Source organism: Sardina pilchardus, chromosome 4 (assembly GCF_963854185.1).
Source record: "Sardina pilchardus chromosome 4, fSarPil1.1, whole genome shotgun sequence".
NCBI lineage: Eukaryota > Metazoa > Chordata > Actinopteri > Clupeiformes > Clupeidae > Sardina > Sardina pilchardus.
In genome coordinates, this window is record NC_084997.1 from 2932903 (window position 1) to 2959637 (window position 26735).

General features: G+C 40.1%; 2 protein-coding genes across 3 annotated transcripts in view; one reads left to right on the forward strand and one right to left on the reverse strand.

Annotated features, from left to right (window-relative positions):
• dnajc15 (DnaJ (Hsp40) homolog, subfamily C, member 15) overlaps positions 1 to 8025 on the forward strand; it is a 32201-nt gene extending 24176 nt beyond the window's left edge. Inside the window, exons 5-6 of the mRNA XM_062533735.1 lie at positions 1618 to 1688; positions 7486 to 8025. Of these exons, the coding sequence (XP_062389719.1) occupies positions 1618 to 1688; positions 7486 to 7556 (142 nt within the window). The 3' untranslated portion in view covers positions 7557 to 8025. The remainder of the gene's footprint in view (positions 1 to 1617; positions 1689 to 7485) is intronic.
• A 3793-nt stretch (positions 8026 to 11818) lies between these two features.
• The window catches only part of enox1 (ecto-NOX disulfide-thiol exchanger 1), a 90256-nt gene continuing 75339 nt past the window's right edge, over positions 11819 to 26735 (reverse strand). For both annotated transcript variants that reach the window (XM_062533738.1, XM_062533737.1), the window contains 5 exons: positions 25815 to 25987; positions 24942 to 25103; positions 24001 to 24103; positions 13178 to 13263; positions 11819 to 12588 (listed from right to left, as the gene is read on the reverse strand). In XM_062533738.1, coding sequence (XP_062389722.1) covers positions 12457 to 12588; positions 13178 to 13263; positions 24001 to 24103; positions 24942 to 25103; positions 25815 to 25987 — 656 coding nt within the window. In that variant the 3' untranslated portion in view covers positions 11819 to 12456. The remainder of the gene's footprint in view (positions 12589 to 13177; positions 13264 to 24000; positions 24104 to 24941; positions 25104 to 25814; positions 25988 to 26735) is intronic.

Here is a 26735-nt window from a genome sequence, read left to right on the forward strand (position 1 = left end):
GTGAATGAAGAAAATAAAAGAACTTCACACCCTGATCATGTTTTCAAGAGCAATGTTGTGTGCAGTTTTTTGCATTGAGTTGTGTTACAGTAGTGTACTTGCAGAATTTTCTGTACTCATATGAAACTCACAACTCTAAATGAAGAGCTCTTTTCCAAAACGCTATAAATCCATTTTTGAAAACATTACTGTACTATAACAAATCATGTTACTGTATTTACAGTAATTGTGTGTTTCAGGTAATATCAATAAAAATGCAGTTGTTTTGTTTTTATTGAGTAAAGATAAATTACTGTAACTAAACATAACCCAATACAGTTTCACTGAGATTACTTGAAAAACAAAATTGTATAATATATTTATGAAAATTCATTAGTAAAATGGTGGATATAGCATTTTGGAAAAGAACTCTTCAAATGCCTAATCCTCTGCAGAGATCTAAGTAGATCCGTTACTCTAAAGTTTTTAAAAAAAATATGCATTGGCAGTTATGAAACAAAGAACCTTCTCACAAATTGAGCATTGTGTTTTCAATTGTTTTGCTGTAGTGTGTAATGATGTGTATAGTGTTTACATTTTTGAAAGCTTCGAGCTGCTCTTTTGATGTGAAAGTTTGAGTTTTGAAGTGAGAAGGTGTGGTTGTGCTTATGTAGCTTTAGAAAAGGGTATTGTGTTTAGACATTGGGGAACATGGAGGAAACGTTTGTGAAATGTGTTTTAGCATTTGAGAAAAACTGTAAGAGAACTTCACACCCTGATCATGTTTTCAAGAGTACTGTTGTGTGCAATAGATTCTGTTTTTTTTTTTTTTTTGCATTGAGTTGTGTTACAGTAGAGTACATGCAGAATTTTCTGTACTCTTCAAATGAAACTCACAACTCTAAATGAAGAGCTCTTTTCCAAAACGCTATAAATCCATTTTTGAAAACATTACTGTACTGTCACAAATCATGTTACTGTATTTACAGTAATTGTGTGTTTCAGGTAATATCAATAAAAATGAAGTTGTTTTGTTTTTATTGAGTAAAGATAAATTACTGTAACTAAACATAACCCAATACAGTTTCACTGAAATAACTTGAAAAACAAAATGTAAAAAATATATTTACTGTATGAAAATTCATTAGTAAAATGGTGGATATAGCGTTTTGGAAAAGAACTCTTCAAATGCCTAATCCTCTGCAGAGATCTAAGAAGATCCGTTACTCTAAAGTTTTTTTTTTTTTTTTTTAAATATGCATTGGCAGGTATGAAACAAAGAACCTTCTCACAAATTGAGCATTGTGTTTTCAGTTGTTTTGCTGTAGTGTGTAATGATGTGTATAGTGTTTACATTTTTGAAAGCTTTGAGCTGCTCTTTTGGTGTGAAAGTTTGAGTTTTGAAGTGAGAAGGTGTGGTTGTGCTTATGTAGCTTTAGAAAAGGGTATTGTGTTTAGACATTGGGGAACATGGAGGAAACGTTTGTGAAATGTGTTTTAGCATTTGAGAGAAACTGTAATGAATAATTAGTTAATTTGCTGTGAAATTTTGAAAAATAATCCTTCTAATGATTATATGTTTTCACCACTAGGTGGAAGTGTGCTCCTGTCTCACATTTTGCCTACTCTGTTCCACAGTCCAACTTCCACTAAAGCAAAGGTGCGAGAAGCTCACAGGCGGATCATGGTTCTAAATCACCCGGACAAAGGTGTGTGTTACTCACATATTACATCATGGTTCACCATAAGCCAACCAACATGTCCCAAATTACATTCACTATGCAAATTACAGGTTGAAAGTAGATGCCATTTGAAAGAAAAGTCCCGATTAAACAGATCATTTGAATAATTATTATTCTGATATGTGCAAATAGAAGCTTCTTCTGTGTGTGAAGTCCCATATGTGGTAAAGTCAGAGTACTTATGCCACTCTGGAGTGGTGTAAATAACCTAAGCAGTCATAGTTACAACTTAATGGCAATATACTTGGATCTCTACAGCTACATTCTACCCTTACCCCATTACATGCACTGAAGACATGGCATCTTATTTTTACACAAGGGCCTTTAGAGACCAGTGTCACTGTACACTTTGTATAATAGAAATCCCCCATCAAAGTTTTTCAGCCAGCATCTTGAAAAGACAAATTAAAAAGTGTCTCAGTGGGATGGCATTCAGAAAGGATAGTATTGGCATAGCGAGAAAGCAGGAAAGGGGGAGGGGATTGTGCAAATAACTGCTAGCTTAATCAGCAGGTCTTCTATATTGGCCCTTTAAAGGTTGGGTACGGAATTCGCAAAACGGCCAGCAGATTTTGAACATAGACAACCTCAAGTCCCTCCCTACATGCACGAGCGAGAATTCAGATGCGCGAGAGCGTGCCAGGCTAAATGAAATGCCAGCCTGGCGTCTACAGCACTATGAGCTCTAGTCTCCATACAATCGCTCACATCACCTTCCCCAATTACATTCTTTATTCACCTCCAAAGGGTTGTAGGTATTAGGTCCACAAATCAAACAAGGTAGATAATTGTATAGCTTACATTATAGTAAAAGCACCAATTAGGCTACCAGCCCTTTCGTTCGGAAATTCTAAAACAACGGTGCATTTTAATACACCAAAATAACATTTGATAAATAATTTACATTTTTCAGTAGCCATATGTGTGTATATTTGAACAGAATCTGGTTTGGTTCTTACCGGGGCGTTTATCTCCTGAAATATCCGAGTTTAGTGCTGGCCCGTTGGTTCGCCTATTCCACTGTAGCTCCAGCGGTTAAGTTTCGGTTTCATGTTTACAACACTCTTCGAGTCACGCCGTGACGGTAAAATGTAATTTTTGCTACATAGCATTTATTGCGTGGGTGATTGAGTTTCCGTAGGTATCCGCTGTCTTGGTTTGTATGGAAAGTGACACAAGAGGGGAACATAGGGGACGTGCAGCGTGCAGCAGGCCTAGTTGGTTTCGTTTCAGCACTGGCTCGCGGTCACCAGCTTTGAGTATGTGCACAAAAGGGTCGCGCGCGCAGGGGGGAGGGGGAGGAGTAAGACCGTTAAATTGACGAATGAGCTGTGAAATGATGGTATAGGGTTTAGAATACTATTGGCTGGAGTTTTTCGAGCCCTGCCCATTCCGCAGATGATTGACGTGTTTAATTTCCATTTCAGTGCTTCCAACTCAGTGGCTGTAAATGGGTTAGGAATAGGATTTCAAGTGATTTTGCAAAAATGGCCAAAAAATCCAATTCCATACCCTACCTTTAACTGCTGGAAGGCTATGCCTGGTTACAGTGTAGACCCGTTTTACCTCGTCAAGGTTAATAGTCTCCCCCTCCCCCACTCACTGAGCTGAAAGGTGTCTGCAGCATGTGCTAGCCATAGCCATTACTCTGCATCACTATCTGAATTTCGTTCACTGTGAAATCAGAAATTGTTTCAAAGATAAGAGCTTAAGCCTCTGAGAGGGAAGCTTCCTGCAGTGAAGTGGGGGGGTTGGGCCTTGGTGGTTGGGGGCCAAATAGATGTCTTCACTTCCTTCCAGCACTGAGCTAACAGGGATGCCAAATGTAGCCATCATATCACGTGCAAACATCTTTTGTACAATTTGCAGCAGTCTTAAAGTTCCCTTATTTTTACTTCACCTCAGTTATTTTCTGTGCAATGTGTATGGGAGGTAGATGGAGCGATTGTTGGGTGTAGGTTTGGGCTGTAGACCATTGGCTTGTGGAAACATGGGTCAATAGACATGTGTCTCTCCAACTAACAGGCATGGGATTTATAATCTGTATGGATTTGCTCTTTAATTAAAATAATTTGATACTGTTGAAAGTGTCATTCTCATGATGCATCTGATGACATGGCCTTGACTAACCATCCAATGAGTTAGTGATTGGGAAAACAGTCCTCCCTAAAGTAAACTCTGTACTGTCTTAACATTACAACACTGCATCCATGTTTAAGAGCCCATCATATGGCCAAAGATGCCTTCGCTGCCTTTTCAGACACAGCTGCTAATTTTTAACCCACTACGACCCTGACCCGAACAAATCTGTGCCAGTTTGGTTGTGCCTGGCAGAGGCCCCATGTGTGCATGTAAGCCATTAATATCTTTAGTATTATTACAGTGCATGAAAATGCACTGTACTGTTCTTCCAAAGTATTCTTATTAGAGTGTTATCCGATATCTTCTTATTATAGTTAGAGTGCATGAAAATGAACTTTACTGTTATCCGATTTATTAGAGTGCATGAAAATGCTCTCTACTGTTATCCCTTTTCTTATTCTACTGTTATCCGATATCTTATTTTTATTTTTCTTCTAACGTTTTTTTGCGTCTAATTCAGCTACAACCGTTAAACGTAGAAACTTCATTCAAACTGCGCTGCGTAGGTCTTGTTTAGGTGACTTCAGCTATGTATTTTTCAACTTTGTAACTTTTATACTATTTGAACTATTAAATTAAAACTATTAAAATTTCCCCCATAGACTTAACATTGCGATTATGACATCATAATAGGGTAATTAGAATCTTATGCCAGGTGGCCAGGCAGCTGTCTCTGGCTATGTCTCAGTCCGCCTACTTCTACCCTTCGAACACTTAGTTTTAGGTAGGTAGTGTAGATAACACAAAAAGTGCACTGTAGGTACCCGGATGACCCCCTAAAAATGGTCAAAAAGCTCAGTGTGGAACGATGGACCCTACTCCATAGACCTAAAAGAAATGAATAAACAGACTCCGTTGTTCTCAATGGGAGGGGGCTGAAACAAAAATCTGTTTACTTTCCATCGTACTGCGCAGACTCGCTCTCATTTCGTGACGTTAGCCATCCTGTACATTGCTGTAACTCGTCTGATAGATGGGATTTTCCGAACAACCGTCAATCCATTATTAACGTTCGTTTTTAATATTATTATTATGTTTACTTGCCTCTAGGTAATGCTTTACCCTATCAAACAGTAGGCTACCGTAGGCTACACGCTTTTTCACTGATCTTGCGAATGACTTTCCGTCATGGTTTTCGTGCAGGCTGGACTGAGCTTCTTATCCAAACATTACGGGGAATCTCCTGTCGAACGTTAGCTTCCCTCCAACCGACATGCTAACTATACTTCTTAACGGGAAACCAACGTTATATACGGGGAAGAAGTGAATTAGTTTTGCCTTCGATACCCTATATAGAATGCACAGAGGCTATAAGGGTGACACAGGGCATATGTTACATGAAGTTATGGGATCGCAAACAAAATCTGCAATCTATGGCCGTCCATGGGAGTTAGCAGAGTGTTGATCACCAGCTCAATTTGTGTCTCTACTTCCGGGAATATGCCTGCCTCCTTGCCCTACTCCCACTATACGGACACCATCTTGAAAAAAAAGCGGAAGGGGAGGGACCAGGGACGTCTTGGAGGTTTTTCAAATTTGTAAACAATGGCGGACAATTCAGCCGAGCCTGTGTAGTTGCAGCTCCGGTTGTCTCCGCTGTCATATTTAAATGTAAGCAATGGTGATAAAACGAGACATTGTACTGTTGTCTAATGCATCACTTACATGTCCCTCACTGACTGAAGCCAACATAATTATTTGGCGAGTTAATTAGCCTAAAAGTTACAGGTTAATGCTACCTAGATACCGAGCACGTTAAGCCAGCCAGCCACTGGGATGAGCACGTTAACTCTATGGTATTACATCAGAAAAACAAAACGTTTACTGTCGTCTAATACATTAATTATATGCCATCACTGACTAAAGCCAACAATCATTGGGAGAGTTAACATAAACTTACATGTTAATGCTACCTAGCTACCTAGCACGTCACGTTTGTAACGTTCATTCTGCCTGTCATTTCCTGTAAGTGTGTTAACAAAAGTGTTCATTTTGGGACAGTATTAATCATCGAAAGTGGGCACTACGGCAGTAAGTGGTCAGTGCACATTCTCAGTGCACTGACGAAAGTGGGCGGAATGAGACATAACCTCTGTCTCAGGCTTTAAGCATACAATCTCTTTCTGAAGACTACATATCCTGTTAGACCAGGGGTCTCAAACTCGCGGCCCGCGGGCCAATTGTGGCCCGCGAGATGATATTTTGCGGCCCCCGGCCTGACGTCGAAGCTTAATGTTAGTGCGGCCCGCGCATGCATCTGGGCATTTTATATTTTGTAACAATCGTGGGCTGGGCTCTATGGCTGCGCTACCATAGCTCAGGCTCGTGACAACAACACGAATTAGCAATTGTTTACTTGCAACATGTTCCAGCCCGCAACTTTCTGTCAAAATAATAATGCCTAAGTCGCCCCTTGAGGGTATTTTTATGCGATAAACGACACGGGTTAAAACAGACGGGAGGTACGGTGACAAGTCTCATTTGTAGCCTAGACTCCACCTGCTAGACATCAAGTGTTTCGATTCAAGCAACGTTTTCACGAACTAGCCCCCTCATTAAACTACACGCAGGAGACGTGCGGTTTGTAATGACGCGAAAGCGATGCATGCAGGACATAGTTTTGCACAAACTGAAGCAGAAATACATCAAATGTTGAAACAAAAAATCACGTTTCATGAGGTCTTGGGTCTGTTATTGACATATCTGATTCTGGAGTATGTCTGCCTTTTGGAGATTATGATCGATCGTAATTGACAGTGATCTGGGTGCGTCTGTGAAGGTGCGTCTTTTGAGTGAACAACAGTGTTTTCTAGCGGCTACCATGCTTCGACCCTCTGCCCAACATAATGGAGGTGCCAGTGGTAATTGAGATGATAGTGTCCTGGACCCCGTACAGACAGCTGAAAAACTACAAAGTCACTTGACAGGCACTGATTTGACCAGGCTACTTCATTGTATACAAAAGCGTTGTGTTAGTAGCCTAGTAGGCGTAGCCATAGTTTACTGTTGTTACATTTTACTGTTTTGCTGTTAATTTCTTATGTAGGGGAAAGGACAAAAAAAGTAAAGTAAAACTGCTCAAATATGTTCAACATTCAGTGGGGGGGGGTCAACCTATGCGGCCCCCCAACCAGTTGATGTTGGTTACAGTGGCCCCCAGCTCATTTGAGTTTGAGACCCCTGTGTTAGACTGTTTCCTCTGTCCACAACTGATTCAAAATAAAAGTCCTCACTGCAATAATACACTATTAAATCATTTAACCATTGTAACTACCGTAAAACTTCAAACAATAGCCGAGTCCCAAATAGACGCATGTCTCTCCTGGATGAAAGAGGGCAGAGGCTCCCACCCCGGTTGATGTCTATGTGCACTTGCTGATATGCCTCTGGCAACTAACCACTGGGATATCCTGCTCAAACTAGCCACTGATATGTATTCTACTCTCACAGAAATGTTGCAAGCTTTGTGAGAGGCCTGTGGCTCAGAGAAATTTAGTGACTTATAGAACATAGATAAAATGGGATAGCTGGTTAAATTTGTTGTTAAGTCTTCATGAGAAGTGGTTGAACATGAAAAGGAAGCTGACCATTGATGGGAATTGTTTTTTTTTTCTTCACACAGGTGGATCTCCCTTTTTGGCTGCAAAAGCCAATGAAGCAAAAGACCTTCTTGAGTCAGGTTCACGGGGTTGACTTGGCTGTTTTAAGATTGAACTAAATTTGAGGACCTTAGTTATTTCCCATTTCTAATTCCTCTTTCCAAACAACTCTTTGCACCAGTTCCACCAATGACTCTTATAGTCTGAGTGAATGTAGCTTGTACTGATGATGGGGTGATGCATATTACTGTTGATGTTGAAGGGGCCATGTGTAAAAAAGTTTTCATTGTATGCAAACTGTCTACATTGTTTTATGGTACTGAGCGTAAAGGATGAGTTCACAGGCTCCTTAACCTGTAACATGCTACCTCAGTGGTTGCTGTTGAATGATGAGGTAATGATGAAATGGTAGAAAAGTGTTGTGCACATCATATGAACTCTACTGTCCAGGCATATCTGTAACAATGGCTATATGTGCCGTTATTGATGTGTACACACATGCACATTTATTTATTTGCTTGAGATTGTATCTGTATTAGATGAATAAAATGTTTTAAATGGTCTTTAATGTCTGACTTGCGTATTCATCATTATTAACAGAGATTAGACAGGTTGCTGAATACTTCAGTAGTTCAGCAGCTGGTTATCCTTTGGTGATATACAGTGGGGGAGAACATGTATTTGATACCATACTAAAGTTCCCTAAAAAGAGGAATATGAAATCATCATTTGACAATTGATCTTAATGCCTTAATAAAGTAAAAATCAAACTGCTAAGGACACCCATTTTCTTTGTGATTGAAGAATGTATCGTAAATAAATACATGTTCTTCCTGAAATGCTAGGGGGAAGGAAGTATTTGACCCCCTACAGTATGTAACCCTATGGGAATTTTACACATAGAGGCAGGCAGATTTTTATTTTTAAAGGCCAGCTATTTCATGGATCCAGGTTATTATGCATCCTGATAAAGTTCCCTTGGCCGTTGGAATTAAAATAGCCCCACATCATCACATACCCTTTACCATAGCTAGAGATGGATATGGTGCTTTTTCCAGTAGGCCTATTAGCCTGTTTGATGCTCATTGAGCTCAATGCAAATCAAACATGCTAATAGGCCTTCTGGAAAAAGCAAAACCTGTAGCTGTATTGAATGTGTGTGTGTGTGTGTGTGTGTGTGTGTGTGTGTGTGTGTGTGTGTGTGTGTGTGTGTCGATGTAAGCAAAACTTAAGTAGTAATGATTGTGTGACTTTACTGTGTTGGTTATTACATGACATTCCAACCAAGCATTTTTGTGAGGAGGAGAACTTGGGTCTGGCATAGTCAGTCCCCAATTCAATCACAAAAATGACTCAATGTTGCACTGCACAAAATACAGTTTTGCTTGACAATCAATTTTGCTCTGTCAACCCATGAGTTGATATAATGCACTGTAAATTATCAGCCTCTATATCTGGTGTAACAAGTCTAACATGTTGGTTTAATCGTTTGCTTTTAACACAAATGCATCAGCATGACCATGATGGATACAATGTTATTCTTATTAGAACATTCCACCACACATACCCTTTACCTTACCATAAACCCATATCTAAACACATTTAACACCCACAACACTTTTAACTGCTGTTGCATTAATGTTTTTGCTTTTCTCCAGTGGCTAAAAAAGCAAAAGGCACCAGTAGTGGTACTTTCACTTTAGTGCAGGGGTGGCCAACCAGTCTAGCATGAAGAGCCAAAAAAAAATCCACAAAAGTCAAAAGAGCCGCACAACAAAAAAGGCGTCCATACTACAACAGCACAACATTAGGCCTACAGTTATAGCTCCTTTGTTTTTCATTTAAAGTAAGACACTTGGCAGATGCTCAATGATCATTGATAAATGATCATTGGAAAATGAAAAAAGATCAGACACACATCAAATCCCCCCTCACTGAATGACTTATAGGCATGAGCAATGCTCCAACACCTGATAATGCAATGTCAAGTGTTCAGTTAACTTTTAAAAAGAAAATAAACAAAAAGAAAACGAGTGACTGACGTCTATAGCCATTACCAGCCTACTAGGAAATGTTCAGGTTTGAAGCTTTATGAATCCGTGGCATACCAAGTACCAAACTAATGTGTAGGCTAGAAACATATCACCTCCGCAAATGAGGTTATGTTTTCATCGGGGTTTGTCTGTTTGTTAAGCAAGATGTTAAGCGGAGGCGCGAGATGTTAAGCAGGATGCGCGAGGCGGAGTTTTGCGATCTCAGAGTGCTTTTGTTTTGATTACTTTGACATATTAGCCAGAGGGGTTATGTTACAAAACGATAAATGGTCCTTTTCAATGGCACGTGTTCCTTCTACTTACGATTAGCTTCAGGGTATTCCTGATTGCAACAGTAGCATTAAACCTGGCTGAAGAATAAACACGTCTGCTTCGTTTTGGCCAATTCCTATCCATATCATGACGGTACAATTATTGTTAACTATTAATAATTACTTTTGGCAATAGGCTACTATCAAATTCTGAAATTATTTTTTATTTACCGGAAATAAAGGCTATTTCAAAAGGAAAACGTTTAGGTCCGAGGAGAAGTGAGAACATCAGTTGAGCAGCCGTGAGCCGCACGAGTGGAGGCAAAGAGCCGCATGTGGCTCGCGAGCCGCGGGTTGGCCACCGCTGCTTTAGTGGAATGGGGTTTAACTTCCTGCAGTGTCCTTGCGCATAGCCACCACATACAGTATAAATACAAAAAGGTTATAAATCACTCTACACGTTACAATAAGATCCTAACTTCCATTATTTGTGTATTCCAATTTATTATGCTGTACTGCAAGAAACTGACTATGTTGACTAGAGTGTGGCAAGAATTTCCGCTCCCCGCTTACGTGGGTGTTCGCTCCTTGGCTCCAACGCTCAAACTTATACCACATAGCTCCGCTCAAAGACCGCTCTCCGCTCACCTAAAATTTAATTCAGCTCTAGTGAAATCACTCCACGCTTGCTCAAATTTCAAAAGAGGGAGCAATTATTGACATTTTCCACCGAATTATGCCATGGACACACTGCCCGATGTGGCCTAAATTGACGTGCAGCGGCTTTCGGACATTGATGTCTAATTGTCGGCGTGGCGGTACTTCCATTATTTTCAAACGTCCCACCACTCCGCCATTTTTTTCCCTTTGTCAGAGTGGCGGTACTTAAAGGGATAGTTCAGTATTTTACACTTTAAGTCCATTTTCTGGGTTGCCTAGGATACAAAGGAGTGGTTGACACCGTTATTTTGATGATTGTTCCTGTCTTGACTATTTGGCTCATTTAGAATCACTTTTTCCAGCTTCAGAATGGCTTCCTATGGGCATGCGTTATCCTGACCTTAAAACAAGCCTAAATGTTCACTTACGAAAAGTGTGCAACTTACAAGGTGCTTAGTAGTGTTCTCTGATGTTCCTAATCAAGTATGGTAGCAAAATACAGCTTCTGCTGTGTGTTATTTGCCGCTTTGTAAATCCAATAGTGAACAATGTAATTTACAAAATGCTAAATAACACACGGCAGAAGCTGTAGGATAGGATATCAGTGGACCCCGACAGCCACAGTTTGTTGTTTGCTGCTAACGTTAGCATCTGCTCAATCCAGACTCCAGGCAGCAGAGCATGGCAGCTCACAGGCCAGCAGCAGCTCAGCGGTCAGCACATTGCATGTAGTAGTAGATAGCTACTGTAGGTCCACAGCTGTCCTGACCAGACGGTAAAGTGCTGCTGCTCATGGATGGAGGATGTGAGAGGCCCAGGGCAAAAGTTAGCCATGGCTTTTGTTACCGTTCACTTGTCATGGCATCTGCCAACTTATAAGCAGAAAAATAAAGACTAAGAAAAGCACAACACTATCGAAAATAGCGTAAATAAAGAGTGAAAACATAATAAATACAACAAATGAACAGAATATCACATAAAAACAAACAAAAACATGATGCCAGACGGAGTGGCGTATATGTAAAACTACATATTTTCTATGCAGTCCCAACTCTCTGCCATACAAGATCTATTCATACTGTAATAATCCACTTTAACTCACAAGAAATTTGTATTAGCATGTGCTGGCACAAATTCAATAGCATAGTCTTTGACATGAATATCAGAAGAATCATATTCAACACATTTTTGGAAGGAATATTCCCTCCTCTTAATGAATAATTTACTATTTGTTATTCTGAACACTTCGTTCTGGATGCTGTTCATGCAATCCCAATGTTTATCAACTTTAGATCAAATAACTGAACATGTCTAAAAAAAACGCTGTGAGGGGGATTTCAACGAAGGAGTAAATTGCACCCAGGCTTTGAACTCAGAAAAGGATGCCTGTGAAATATAAAATAATGTTTTTATTTACAGATTGTCGACAATAAATAGAACACATTAGAATACATACTAGAATGAGCCAACACATGTACAGTAAGACCAAGGCATGGTGAGTTCTGAAATATTCAGGCAAGGAAGTTGTCCACCTATCGAGACAATTAGGGGCACCTTTCACAATATGCTGCTATGCTGCATAATGTAAAAATTTGAATAGCACGTCTGTATATTTGGATGAAAAGGGTCATTGTTCATCATCTGTATACACATTATTACAAGCTTGCAGACGGTTTATTTAGAATTGAATTCTACCTTATCTGACAGCTTCCTTTGACTGTAGGAGACTGTTAACGGTGGAGATACATAACTGGCTGAAGTCTACAGAGAAAATGCAGTCAAATAAATCTGTCCTGATATCTTGCAGATAATTCTCCTTACACGTCATATTTGTAAATGTTTGTCTCCAAAAAAGCCAACTAGCTAGCCTTTGGGTGTGGCTAGTCTGACATATGGTGTTGCCATGATGATCTGATGATCACCTCTACGTCTTGTATTTTCCGTGGATCCTTCAAAGTCCAGTAGGATTTGTGTACTTTATCTTCACCACTGATTCTCTTAGTCTTTTGATGTGAATTGCCTGTAGAGGCTATGTAGAGTTCAGGTACTCAAACCCACAGAACTTCCAGCGTTTCTCCAATGTTGCACCCACACCGCTGAACTCCTGTTTGAACATATTTGGTAGTCGCAACATTAGGCGTTCAAGCTCCCGTGCAGAGATCTGTAGATAGAGTAGTGAAGAACACTTTAAATAACACAGACAGTGCATTTGACTAATCCCTAGTCAGTAAACCACTCTGCTTGTTCAGCCCCGTCTGCCCATAGGGTGGGGCTAAGGTGTATAATGAAGGATAGAAATCAGTTATTTTCAATGGAGTTTCAATTCAGCAGAAAAATGGCGAGCATTGACAAAGTGTCAGTGGAAATTTGTCAGCAATTATGCTAAATGAGATGAGGTCAAGGGAGAGCTCCTCTCCTGAGTCCAGCCAGCTGTGCGTTTGTCCTTAACATGCTGAAATCTACAGATATATACTAAAGTACAGTTGAAATGAGAATGACTCTGTGCATCTGATAAAGGTAAGTAAGCCTATGTCCCAGTCAAATCCTGTTTAATCATTACACACAAACAACAGCATCTGTGTCATTATAATACTTACAGATGTATCTTATTTTATGTGTTATCAAGACATGTCTCACAACACACAATGTCACTGCTATTATGCTTTATTTATGTAAATTATTTTGTCATGGTGTTTCTCTCAAACAATCTACGAGATCACTCCTAAAATGATAATAATAAAAAAACATGCCTTTGTGTCCAACCTCTGGATATATGACCACAAATACTCAATATTGGCTCCAAATGGGTGAACATGGAGGAAAGTTGATATAATTCCTGCAAAGACAGAAGGGAAAGAGTGTATTTTTGAGCATTCCGATCAGCATGTTGCAAGACCACTCTCACAAATATATATAGCCAGTACAATAATAAAAATGCTGATCCAGGCAGAAATCAGCACTTAAACACATTATAGCGGCCCTATAAGGGAATATAGAAGGACTGGAGAGGGTAAAATGCCAATATTTATTTTGTTGATTAATGTGGTTTAACACTCACTTGTAGAAACGTCTAATTCAGTTAACTCGATAAGGCTATGTTGGCTGAGATATCCATCCCTATGCTGAACCTGTTCATGGTCCATGTATCTCCTGTCACTACAGCTGTCTATGAACAGTAGAATATGTCTACAATATGTCAGTATATGAACAGTGATTATCAGCAGCATTCAAGTTGTTGGATTAGTAGTACCACAAGGAGGGCTAATCATGAGAAATGTAAGATAATGAACAGAAATTACAAGATCTAATAAAAGGATTGAGTGAAGAGTGTCCACAGATTTTCCCAGTCTGTGTTTTACAGTCAGGTCAATGTGTGCTTTTTTTGCCCTGCTCTGGGTCCCATGTCCTCTGCATCCACATAATGTAGCCTGTTCGTGCCTGTGAGTTGGGTGATTTTGGTGTCAGAACTACACAGAGATTGAAATGGATCTGGCATGAGTGTGATGCTTGAAGGAATTAAAGGGGCCTCTGTTGCCAATTGAACATACAATTATAGAAACTATAGAAGTATAGCCAAGGCAAAACATTAGCTAAAAGTCATTATTATAGCTTTTAATCATACTTATGATTGTAAATTAGTCACAATTTCCGATCTTAAGAAAAATACACGTTACTAGCTTTTGACAACTGAAAATAAAATGTATTTAACAGAAATCTCTTTAATACAGTACATGCCTATGACACTTTACTAACCGTAGGCTACATGCACGGAGGAGATTGCGCATTTTGTAACATTGTAACAATGGATGGTCAGCTAAACGCGATAGGGCAGTGAGCGGTGATTCATTTTCACCATTACCTAGGCCTAGCTCCGCAAAATAAAGTTCTAGCAACTTATATAGATAGGTATGCAAGTTCATGTTGATTCAGAGATAGGCATACCGTAGGCTACTGTACACCAATCTACGACTGCATTTTATCATGTGGTGAATTAATGACGATAACGTCAGTTAACATGTCAAAAGTTTTGATCGGCGTTTCAAGTGCATGCCGCGAATATCAAATAGGCTACTCGACTGACTGAATCCCCTATATTTTTTGGCAACTGATAAAATATTCAAAGCCATGCACTAAAATATCAAAGATAATGGTAAGGCATGGTAGGCTACGACCAGATAAACGACCAATATTTAGTTTCACTGCTCCTGTCCTCCGCTGCTCAGAGCGCAATTTTGAATAGCCTACAGAACTACGATTAAAAGATTTAAGCTTTGTAAGCCTAGGCTACTGTATTTCACCTTGAAAAATGTCTCTGTCCCACAAGAAAGTAGGCCTATAGCCTACATTTTCGCCAACCCATGTGGATTACTCTGCAAACCAAAGCATACTAACCAGTGGTGGTCATTAAGACACAGACCGGTACGCGATTTCAGCTTCATTCTGGCTTTGGTTTCATTTTTTTTGCGCGAGCTGAGTCCTCTCCTACAAGTGCGCTAACGGGGCGAGGACATGATAGCCTTCATTCTCCCCGGAATGAGCCATATAAGTAGGCTACGAATCTGATAAAGTAGCTTAACCTAAAAACGTTGCATAGCCTTGTAGGCCTATGCGTTTAAAAATGGTTCTGGCGGCAACGGCGCAGCAGAGTCAGAAACGCAACAGTCCTCAACAGCGTTAAGATTATATAAAATGTATGTCCCCAGCACTTATCAAACCAAGCTGTAAAATAGCGTTTTTGTCCCCAGGACTTTGAAAACTAAACTGACGCCCTTGGTCAAAGCGTATGTTTTTGTGAAAACGTGAAATTCAACATTTTAACCCGGAAGTTTGTTTATTGTGGATTTTCTCAAAATGCGACAAGCGACTGTTTTCGCTATGGAGGGTCACATTTCTCTTGTGTGGCATGTTATAGCCTACAACTACGCAGAATTGTCAAAGCATTACAATTTATTTATTAATATCAGCAAAACATCTCATTAACACCACTAAAAGCCAACAAGCCAAGAAGACGGACATTCTTGAATTTCCCCTTGGGGATCAATAAAGTATATCTATCTATCTATCTATCTATCTGTTCCCAGCTGCACTCCCCTGCCGGACAATTGCATTCCCACCCATAGACTCTATTTATTTGCAAATGTAGCCTACATACTGTATTTAGGTAGTTGACATCTGGCCAAGATTTGGAAAAGATCATTTTTTAAGAAAAAATAAAAATATTTATGTAGTATGGAAACTGTTTCAGAAAATAATAGTGGTCACTCATTTTGTCAATGACCTCACATATTTTTTTCCACGTTTACACTCATCTGCACTGGGAATGTGTCCTGTGGTGTGACATTTAAAAAGTACTAAGAAATGATATTGAATAACATTAAAAAAAATACATGAAACAGAATTGTTCACATTATTAAATCATTATTTTCTTAAAATGATATTTATTTCACATAAAAGTACTAATTACAACCATTTACACCATGAATAGATGAACTTGATTGACTTTTTCCTATTGTGACAGAGCGCACCGCGTCTGTCACGCAAGCGGGCGCATTCCCGCCAGTAAGAACAATGAGACCGGAGTTTGCGCTTGAACACAGACATTACATACAGTACACGAATACAGGAGATAAAATGAAATGAAATGTTGAAATGCATGTAGAAAAGTAAGGAATAACTATGTATGGAGACTTTGTATGACACGAAGGAATATTGAGTAGGCCGTGCCCTAAACATGGCTTTATTACATTGGCGGGGGATGCAAGGCATGTCGGGGCAGTTGTGGTGGGTTTCGTGTGCGCACAATTTACATCTTAAATGAAACCGCTGCGACGGTGTCAATGTTTGTCTTTGTATTATGTATTGTGTATTGTTCACCTTAGGCTACCTGATGGCTACCTGTCTTCCGGGGTGCTGGGGTGCAACAAGAGTGTCGGAGGTGAGACCCATTTAAAGGGACGGGGCGCGCTCCCATAAGGGAAGCGCTCATAGAGACAGGGGTGTTTCAGTTGTTTTGTTTTATTTGTTATTTTGGGGGGACTGTAGCGAAGTATTTATGATTGCACATGAAGGTTGTCAAGTAATGTGTTGCGCTTGTATAGTATGTAGACTATGAAGATATGTGTGTGCGTTGATTGATTGAACACAATTGTTTGTTGTGTTTGATTGGCGCCAATAGGATATAATAGTATGGAGCGCTGCATTCAAGAGCAATAGGGCCACGGAGTGAAATATTTATTCTAAATCTCTGAGAAAAAAAGTCAAAACTTTCGAGAAAAAAGTCAAAATTGTCGAGAAAAAAAGTCAAAATTTTCGAGAAAAAAGTCGAAAATTTAAAAAGTCGAAAGTTTTGAGAAATGAAGTCAAAAGTTTTGAGAAAAAAAGTCAAAGTTTTTGAGAAAAAAAGTCGAAATTTTCGAGAAAAAAGTCAGAAATCTGTAGAAGGCGGCTACAAAGTTCCAATTAGGGATATTGTCTGCTATGATTAACAGTATGATGTGGCGCAGCGCTAGCTCTCTCGTCTAGTAATCATGCGACCGGGGTTCACTTCCTACCATAGGTGGAATTTTGTAGCGTGGGCTAATAAGTTGTTTTTAGCTTACCAGGAACAAGTCATTCAGAGCTGGAGCTGACAGAGACTTTGTCTCTTGCCATAGTGCTGCTGTAATGGACAACATAATTACATTTTATTTCGAGATTGGATTAACTAACAAAGAGATCTGCAGTCTTAGCACAGAATTACAGTAGGCTAGGCCCCAAGGTCTATCCGGACCTTGAAGAGGCGGTGTCGTGAACTTGGACTGTAGGAGGCGAAATCAGTCGAACATAGACAATGCCTTCGTGCAGGAGAAACTGCATGCGGACAGATGCAGGGATATCGTTCAAGTACAGCTCGCTCCGGCCCACGGGAAGGCGACATGGAAGGCGAGGCTTGACAAGGACAAGTCCATTCTGGGACTGTGATCTGTTCTGCGCACGCGCGTAATAGTAGCAGGAAGAGGGGAGATTTGCCTGCCCGATCGTTTGTGACAATCTGTTGGACTGCTTATTTGTCTTTATTTCAAAATGTTTGTCTATTAATCTGTTTATTATTAAAAACCATCAACGGAAAATGGCCATGGAAATATGTCAATATGTAAACTGCAGATCCTAGATCATGACGAGACTCGAACCTGGGCCCCCTGGGTTAAAGACGCACGCTCTAGCGTTACGCCACTTGTCACTGTACAATCTACCATACAATATCTTAATTATAACCTTTACCGCCTTCTACAGATTTCTGACTTTTTTCTCGAAAATTTTGACTTTTTTTCTCGAAAATTTTGACTTTTTTTCTCAAAACTTTTGACTTAATTTCTCGAAAATTTCGACTTTTTAAATTTTCGATTTTTTTTCTTGAAAATTTCTACTTTTTTCTCGAAAATTTTGACTTTTTTTCTCAGAGATTTAGAATAAATATTTTACTCCGTGGCCCTATTGCTCTTCCGTAGGGATGGCCTCTGTCGTGAGAGGATACATTGTTTCATGTATTGTGTGGGTACGTGAAGGGCCTAGCTATAGTGGGCATTGTCCCATTACATGTTTTGTTTTTCGTTTGAATCAGTGTTTTTCTTTTGTTTATTATGTCATGTCTAAACCTACCGGTAGCTTATAATAAAAAAGGACGTTTTTCTTCAACTTTGCATTTCTCGACCTGAGTCACTCCATCTGCACAGACACATTACTACTACACCTATGAATGTCGATACATTTTTTCCCGCCAACCTTACAAAACTGTTTGAAATTGTACCTATCTAAGAGGAGATATTATTGGAGCTCCCCTAATGCCAAACCTGCTTTAAAAAAAAAAAAAAAAAAAATGAAATTAAGGATGTTTTTCTGTTGTTTTATGTTTGTCACACTATAGGACAAAATGTCACGCTGAAGGACAAAGATAGTTATTGCATGAAGTGAGTCAGAATATATGTAGTGTTTATTGTAACAGAAGGACATTTGTTGGACAAGTGTTGCTTTCTTCAGGCTATTTTTTTGATGATAACCCATAGTCAATAGTAATAGTACTTGACTGTGTTGAACTAATTTGTCAACTATGAAACCACGGTGAAGTTTCACTTTGTCTATGAGTTCAAATAATAGGTGAGTGCAGATGCATGTAGGCTATACTCTGCTAGTCACAAACAAGTTTTATTAAAGCAATGTTTAGTGGAATCCCTGTTCCATATTGTCTTGTGTACACGCAGATTCCTTCAAATGTGTTGCTGTTTGAAGTTGCATTGTTTGCTGTTAAAGGGAATGATAGATATTATTCTCATTGGTTTAAAGGATGTTACGCCCAAAACACACCCATGACTGATTAAGAGACATAAGAACAACCCTTTTGTGTCCAGCACCTGATCACAAAATCACACCATTAAATTATTGAATGTGGACTGCCACGCTTTTAATGTCTATAAACTTTGTGCTTCTGACCATCCGTTTTTGATCGCCAAAAGAGGGACCATAATCCTCAATAGGGAAATTCCATTTTAAAACATTGCATAACATTCATGTAGTCCACTCTATCAGAAACATCCCTACTGAAAGAAACCAATTTATATTGGTAGTTGGTTTTAGCTGGTTTTTGCTGGTTTTCTTCCAGCTATTGCTGGTCTTTGCTGGTATAACTGGTTAGACCACCAGGTGGACATGCTGGCATGACCATCTAAGGAAGCTGGTCATTCCTGTGTGACCAGCCTGTCGTGTGGGATACAGCTGGTCTGAGATAGAATAGAATGAATAGAATATATACTTTTTTGATCCCGTGAGGGAAATTCAGTTCTCTGCATTTAACCCAATTTAACCGAATTAGTGAACACACAGCACACAGTGAACACAATGAGATGGTCATGCTGGTGACCAGCCTGCCAAGCTTGATATTGTAGGTGTACAATGGCCATGCTGGTTCGCTAGAATGACCTAGCCTGGCACGCCCTCCCAGTGACGTAACACCTTCGGCGTTGCTGTCGCTGGTCTGGTCAACTGCTAATCGGGAAGGATTTCTGAATTCCCCAAATCTGCGGAACTGCCCCCTTTGGTCGAGAACCAATCAACTTTGAGCAGCTCCAACGGCTCTGGGTAGAGGCGTGTTCAAGGCAGAGGACAGAGTGTTGTTATTGGTTTAAACTCGGCAAACCGCTTTCTGACATCGACCAGTAGCAAATCGAGGCACTTAAAGGAGGCGGGTCAACCAGCGCTTGGAGAAACCGCTCTGGCACAGGCTCTTGGTCAGACTAAAGTCTCGCAGGGCCTTTCAAGTCGATGGCAATCAGGCTGAGAATGACCAACATAAGCTGGCATGACCAGTAAAAACCAGCAATGTAGACCAGCGACACCAACTAAAATGACCAGCGTGAGATGGTACGACAAGCAAAACCAGCAGAATTACCATCGTATGCTGCAGGTATGTGAGTTTTGCTGGTCTATAGCTGGTTAACCATCATAGGGTGGTCAAACAAGCTGGTTAACAAGCTGGTCAACCAGCAAACCACCTTAAGCTGGTCAGGCTGTTTTTTCAGTTGTTATAGCAGTTTTTAATCATACTTGACACAATCATCTACAATGACATTCTATTCGTTGGTGGCAACACTGGAAGTTCTGGGGCAGGTTGGGCCACAGGTCCTGCAGGGAGTTTCTTTCTGTTATAAAAAAAAAGTTTTAGATTTATGTACTTTATTAGGGCCCGAGCACCGAGGTGCGGCCGCTGTAGCAGCAGCTGCACCGTAGGTGCAAGGCCCTATTGTTTTTGCTCAGATTATTATTAGGGCCCGAGCACCGAGGTGCGGCCGCTGTAGCAGCGGCTGCACCGTAGGTGCGAGGCCCTATTGTTTTTGCTCAGATTATTATTATTATTATTATTATAGTTTTTTCTGTCTTACCTGTCCCAAGGTCTTTTGGGCTTTTTTCACCAACTTGGCATGCTCTAAAACTCTTGAAATTTGGCAGCTATGTTTGGAATTGGTAACGCTACTCAGCAACAGAGCTCTGGCCAAGGGTGTGGCTCAGGGACTCTATAGCGCCACCTAGTGCGTTGTCTGTTGTGGTTGACACATACATTCACGGAAATGGCCCAGATTTGGGCATATGTGTTGTATAAATCTGAACAAGTTTTACATTTAAACTATAAATAACAGGTAACAGTAAACAAAATAAAAGAACGTGATTATTGATTTTGCTTACAAATGGACGGTTTTACCCGTTCACAAAACAAAGTTTATGGGAATTTAGCACCACGTTTCCATCAAAAAGATTTGTTTTAAAAATCTTAACTTGTTAGATTTAGGACTTCAGTAAGCCATCTCCTGCCATCAGTGTATGCTTCGGCAACGAGGACGTGTATCACTGTGGTGACGTAGGCACGTAATACCGCCTCCGGACGAAATACCCTAGATTTTCATCGTCCCCTATAGCGCCACCTAGCACATTGTCTATTATGGTTGACACATACATTCATGACAATTAGGTACGCTTGTGTGTTATTGCTGCCACTAGTCAGAGACAGAGCTCTGGCCTTGGGTGTGGCTTAGGGACTCTATAGCGCCACCTAGTGTGTTACCTGTTGTGGTTGACATATACATTCACGTAAATTAATCAAATTTGGTGAGCTTGTGTGTTATTACTGCCGCAAGTCAGAAACAGAGCTCTGGCCTAGGGTGTGGCTTAGGGACTCTATAGCGCCACCTAGCGCATTGTCTGTTGTGGTTGATACATTCACAAAAATGAACCACATTAGGTGGGCATGTGTGTTATTGATACTGCTAGTCAGGGATAGAGCTCTGGCCTAGGGTGTGGCTTAGGGACTCTATAGCACCACCTAGCACATTGTCTATTATGGTTGACAAGTTCACAGTGGCGTAACTATAGAAGGTGCAGCAGGTGCAGTCGCACCAGGGCCCGTGACCTCCCAGGGCCCGTCGCTACCCCCGCACTGCCTTTTTTTTTTTTTTTTTTAGAACTTCACCATTAAGAATCAAACTATCAAATAAAAACAGCTAAATCAAATGTACCATCTTTCCTTGTCGTCATCCTGTTTCGCCAGCTTATCTTTCTTTCTACTGAGATACAGCAAGGATATCTGGGTAGCTACAATAGGCTTAGCGATTTGTTCGCGATTTTTTGAATGGATAGTGCGGCTGCACATTTCAGTCATCGTTCAGTCATTGAGCGGCTGCAAGAAGCGGCAGGAGCGTAAAGAGCAAGGGGAAGGGTGGCCAAACTACTACTAACATCTATTTTTCAACTTGCCAAAATGCTGGTGGTAGATTATTTACGACAGTGTAACATCCACATTCGGGGAAGTGTGTAGCTAATTGCTCTCATGTTTCTGACATTGCGTGTGACTGTGACAACAGCTGAGCGATCTTTTTCCAAACTCAAACTTATTAAGACCTGAGGAGCAGCATGGGGAACTAGAGGCTCAGTGGGTTAGCTATCCTGTCCATTGAAAATCAGGAGCCAGAGCATTAAATATTAGGAACATCATTGACGATTTTGCACAACCAAAGGTCTCACGGCCTAATTCATGCATATTGGGGATTGTATGCATATTAATGATTTTATTTGGTTTCTGCAAGGCTAAATTTAGTTTTGTTTCTGCGCAGTGCGAGTGCAAGCAATCTACACTTACAGTTTCAGCAGAGGGTTGAATAGTTTCAGTGCATTAGGTGTTCCCATAATTCCATGCGAGTTGATGTTAATGCAGTAGACTAATATTAGATTACACTGGCCTGCAGACTATTAATAATTAAATATTAAAAAATTATATATATTTTTATGTTTTCAGAATGGATCATGTAGTCGTGTGATTTTTATTTGAAATTGTATCTGTAACTACTAAACTACTTCGGTGCCTCAGGTCCTTTGCATAGTCACCCTTAATGTGTATTGCATGTATCAGAGGTAATACTTCCTGGGCTACAGTATTTAACTATCTTCGCGCAAGGGCCGAATAATTTTATCGCACCGGGGCCCGCACCTGCCTTATTATGCCACTGCAAGTTCACGAAAATGAACCACATTTGGTGGGCATGTGTGCTATTGCTACTGCTAGTCAGGGATAGAGCTCTGGCCTAGGGTGTGGCTTAGGGACTCTATAGCGCCACCTAGCACATTGTCTATTATGGTTGACACATACATTCATGACAATTAGGTACGCTTGTGTGTTATTGCTGCCGCTAGTCAGAGACAGAGCTCTGGCCTTGGGTGTGGCTTAGGGACTCTATAGCACCACCTAGCTTGTTGTCTGTTGTGGTTGACACATATATTGATGAAAATTAGCCAAATTTGGTGGGCATGTGTGTTGCTCATGCACATGCCCAACAACAAGTACGTGTTGCTTTGTTATATTCCGTTATGTCACAGGTCCGCACCGCAGGTGCTCGGGCCCGCCATTGCCGCTTGCGGCTATATTATTATAGTTGTTTTAGTAACACTTAAGAACATTGTATGTAGTCTCTAAAACAGCAATAAATATTTCAATTTAAGTCATTATTATGTGTCACACCAAAGGACATTTCATGTCACACCAAAGGACATTTAAGCTATTGTGGCAGTTAATGACCATGCTAATACTAACTGAACCGTCATTAGCAACTGACATCATGCATTTGCATAATATTACATAGTCCTGCTGTTAAAAATACAAATTTGAATTAAAAAATTACATTTAGGGGTGTCACACCAAAGGACAATACAACTTAACAACTTCAGTGGTCTGAAAACATAGTTGAATATTTGAACAATTCTGAGAGAAATACTCGCCATGTGCACTGCTCCTCGGCTTCATTGGGGTCTTCAGTCACATGACCTTGAATGGGGTCTTTCAACTAAATGTAGTTGTCCATGATATTGGCCAACTTAACATCAGGTTATTGTATAACACCAAAGGACATTTTTTTCTGTGATGAACTTTACGGAGTTCCTACCATTCTAGAAATGTATGCATGGGAAAAGTGATTGCCACTTAGTAAAATAGACACTTGCACAATTATGCCAGGAGCATTCATTAACATTTTTAAACATTATTTCCTCTATTTATAAAAGTTAATATTTATATAATTATGTTGTCTACCATCACACCATAGGACAATTTTAAGGTTTGGCTAAAAGTTCTGAAAAAATGGTAAGTAACTCAGGTATTAAAACAACAAATTCATGTAAAACAAGAAAATGTTTAACCTTTTACAGTATTTCAAATGATGAAAATGTGAAATTAATTATCTTTTATCTTCTGTGACGGTGAAAAAGCCACGTCATGACAACTACCCATTTATTCTTATACATCGCCATCTTTTATTGCCCTTCATTCTAATTCTTACTGTTCTGTATTTTTATTCTTTTTATGTTATTTGTTGAGTGTACTGTGAGAGCAAAGTTAACCGCAGTCAAATGCCTTGTTTGTTTACGCAAACCTGCCCAATAAAGCTGATTATGGTTCTGATTCTGATTTATTGATATCTTTTGGTGAAAATGATGATGTGTTGTAACAGGGTGGATACAAATAAACAAAATTGGTCTGCTGGTTTTATACACAATACAATACCTAGCAATAGTGCCTCCTTTTCAGATCTCAAAGGGCCCCGGATGAACAGTTCATGGTTCTTGTCGCAGTGGTGGTAGAGGACGTCTGCACATCCGTTTACTGCCTATTTAGCAAAAATGGAAAGATAAAATACAATATTGAGAGACTGCTGTTTATGCAAGCACACATACATTTATACTGGATTTGTATTAACTTCATCATGCCTGCTATATATGCTGACAATAGCTAATATTAATTAGCTATAAAAATAGACTTAAATTTGGAATAAAGAACTGTTACTTTCTACACTGTCTCTGCATTTGCTAAAGCACTTAGTGATAACTCAGTTGGTAAAGAGTTAGTACTTGGATCCAGAAGCCCGAGTTCAATCCCTGAGTGTAACAGAAATTCAAATGAGTGGAGAAACTAGGTGGGCAGGGCTAAAAGCAGGGAGCTGTTTGTCTGTAATTGACTAAGGAGCTGGTTATAAACTAATGAGCACAACATCAGCAGGCTGCCAGCTCTAACTTACTCTAACCTACACCGCCCGAACTAATAGCCTAACTGATTTCCAGACTGAGATGGGTCATTAACAAAGTAATTTACCATGTTGCTGCTGTCACCGTGTCATATTGCTTTGCGCTATTCAATAAACAGGATAAACAGACCATTGTACTCAACCCAAAACACCACTCAGTTCCTGGTTCACACTATGGTTATCTCACGCCTTGACTACAGCAACACCCTCCTCACTGACCTACAACTCACTGCAGCTCACTCTGCGAAATCACTACAGATGCTCCAGAACACTGCAACCCGTCTGGTCTTCAACCACCCAACCCAACCCAACCATCCTGTAGCAACAGTTTTGACAGATGCGATGGGAATTCCCCATGGTCTTATTCTCTTGCTATGGATAAAAGTGTTTACATCTAAAATAATACATCTAAATGTAAATGTACCTTATCAGACCGCTCTGTGTTGGCCCCCTCTAGACAGTCCATGTTGTTCAGGAGTTTCTCCCTGAGCGTGAGGACTTCTGCTTCCAGACATCGATGTTCATCCTGGGCCTGCTCAAGTTCCAGCTCCTTACTCTTGAGCTCCTCTTGCAGACTGAGCAATTGCTGAGGTTAAAACAAGGCAACAGCATCATCAATTACATGTTGATGACTAGACGATGAAGCTGTAAGATTTAAACATTTTAATTTCACTTATAGAGCGCCAAAACATTACACATGTCTCATTGAGTTTTACAGAGTGTTTAGAGCCCATGAGTAACGGGGGCAAGGAACAACTCCCTAGAATTGGATATACTGTACAGGAAGAAACCTCGGACAGATCCACGACTCAAGGGCCCAACCCATCTGCCTAGGGTCAGTTACTGTAGAGTAAGTCATTTGTAGTATCAGAAAGTTCAAATAGTCCAGTGTAGGGAATACTACCAAATAGTGGTTCATAATATGACTGAAACCTAAAGTGAAAGAACAAGCAATAATTAAATGAAAAAGATTCCATTACAAGAAAAGTGTTCCATGCATCTTCAATGTTTACAGTTCTGGCACCATTAGATCAACACGTGTCTTGCCCATCTAATTCTGTGAGAAAAGGAAATGGCTACTGTACAATGTATGAAGCTTAATCTTCAGTTCCTTCTTTAAATACACTGGTTATGGCTCTTAGCAAACACTATTGCCTTTGTATTGCATACACAAAAATACTAATAGTAGTAATAGACTAGGAAAAAAATAGCCATCATTAGCCATGATTAAAAAGTTTAATATTTTTCTAATTGTGTCATTTAGAATCTCTGGTGTGGGTGGTGAATCAGGGATCACCTGTTGCATATTCTGCATGGTCTGTTGAAGGAAGTTTAGCTGTTGCTCTTGGGTGTGATCCTCCTCATTGTGGTAGGATTTGCCGTGTTCCTTCTTGAGCAGTTCCACCTCATTTCGATAAGCATCCAGCTGCCATCGTAGGCTGTCATTCTCCTCCTTCAAAGCAGCTACAGCTGAGGACAGCCAGACAGCAAAGAAAGAGGGGGAAATGGACAGAATTACAAAAGAAAATAAATGAAGGAAGAAGATTTATGGGGCAATTGCTCTGTCACTAGTTTAACACACACATACACACACACACACACACACACACACACACACGCACACACAGACACACAGACACACACACACACACTGTTGGCTAGTCTGGACTTATTACAACATACACAGTAGGCTACAATAAAGGCTACAAGATAAGAGTTGCTTAAATAAGCAAATGCCTCACTAAAAAAAATTAACAAAGAAGACTATCTGTAAAATAAATAATACACGGTAGATCATACCGTCAATCCTCAATTATGGTCTTTACTTAGGCTACTGGTTGCGCAAAGCAGGCCTTTATTTGAGGCAGACTCCCAGACAGGCCCTATTTCTTACGTGCTTTAAATGATCGGTACTCTTATACGAAACATAATAGATAAATTCTCATTTGACCATGCTGTACAGTGAACTGAAATGGTTAGACTCCACGGTAAGACCCTTCTTCAAATTGAGCCTTGAGGTGGCTGCTGTTGAAAATGCGCCATTATGCACACTGTTGGGCCATCTCTCTACAACATTGTGAATGCGTTGTTATCTCGACCCATTTGACACGGATGCATTTAGCTTAGTATAGTATAGTGTATGTTCAGACAGACCAAATACCCAAGTACACATAGCCTTATCCACATCGATTCGTAAAGGCTGGATTGCGCATGGTGC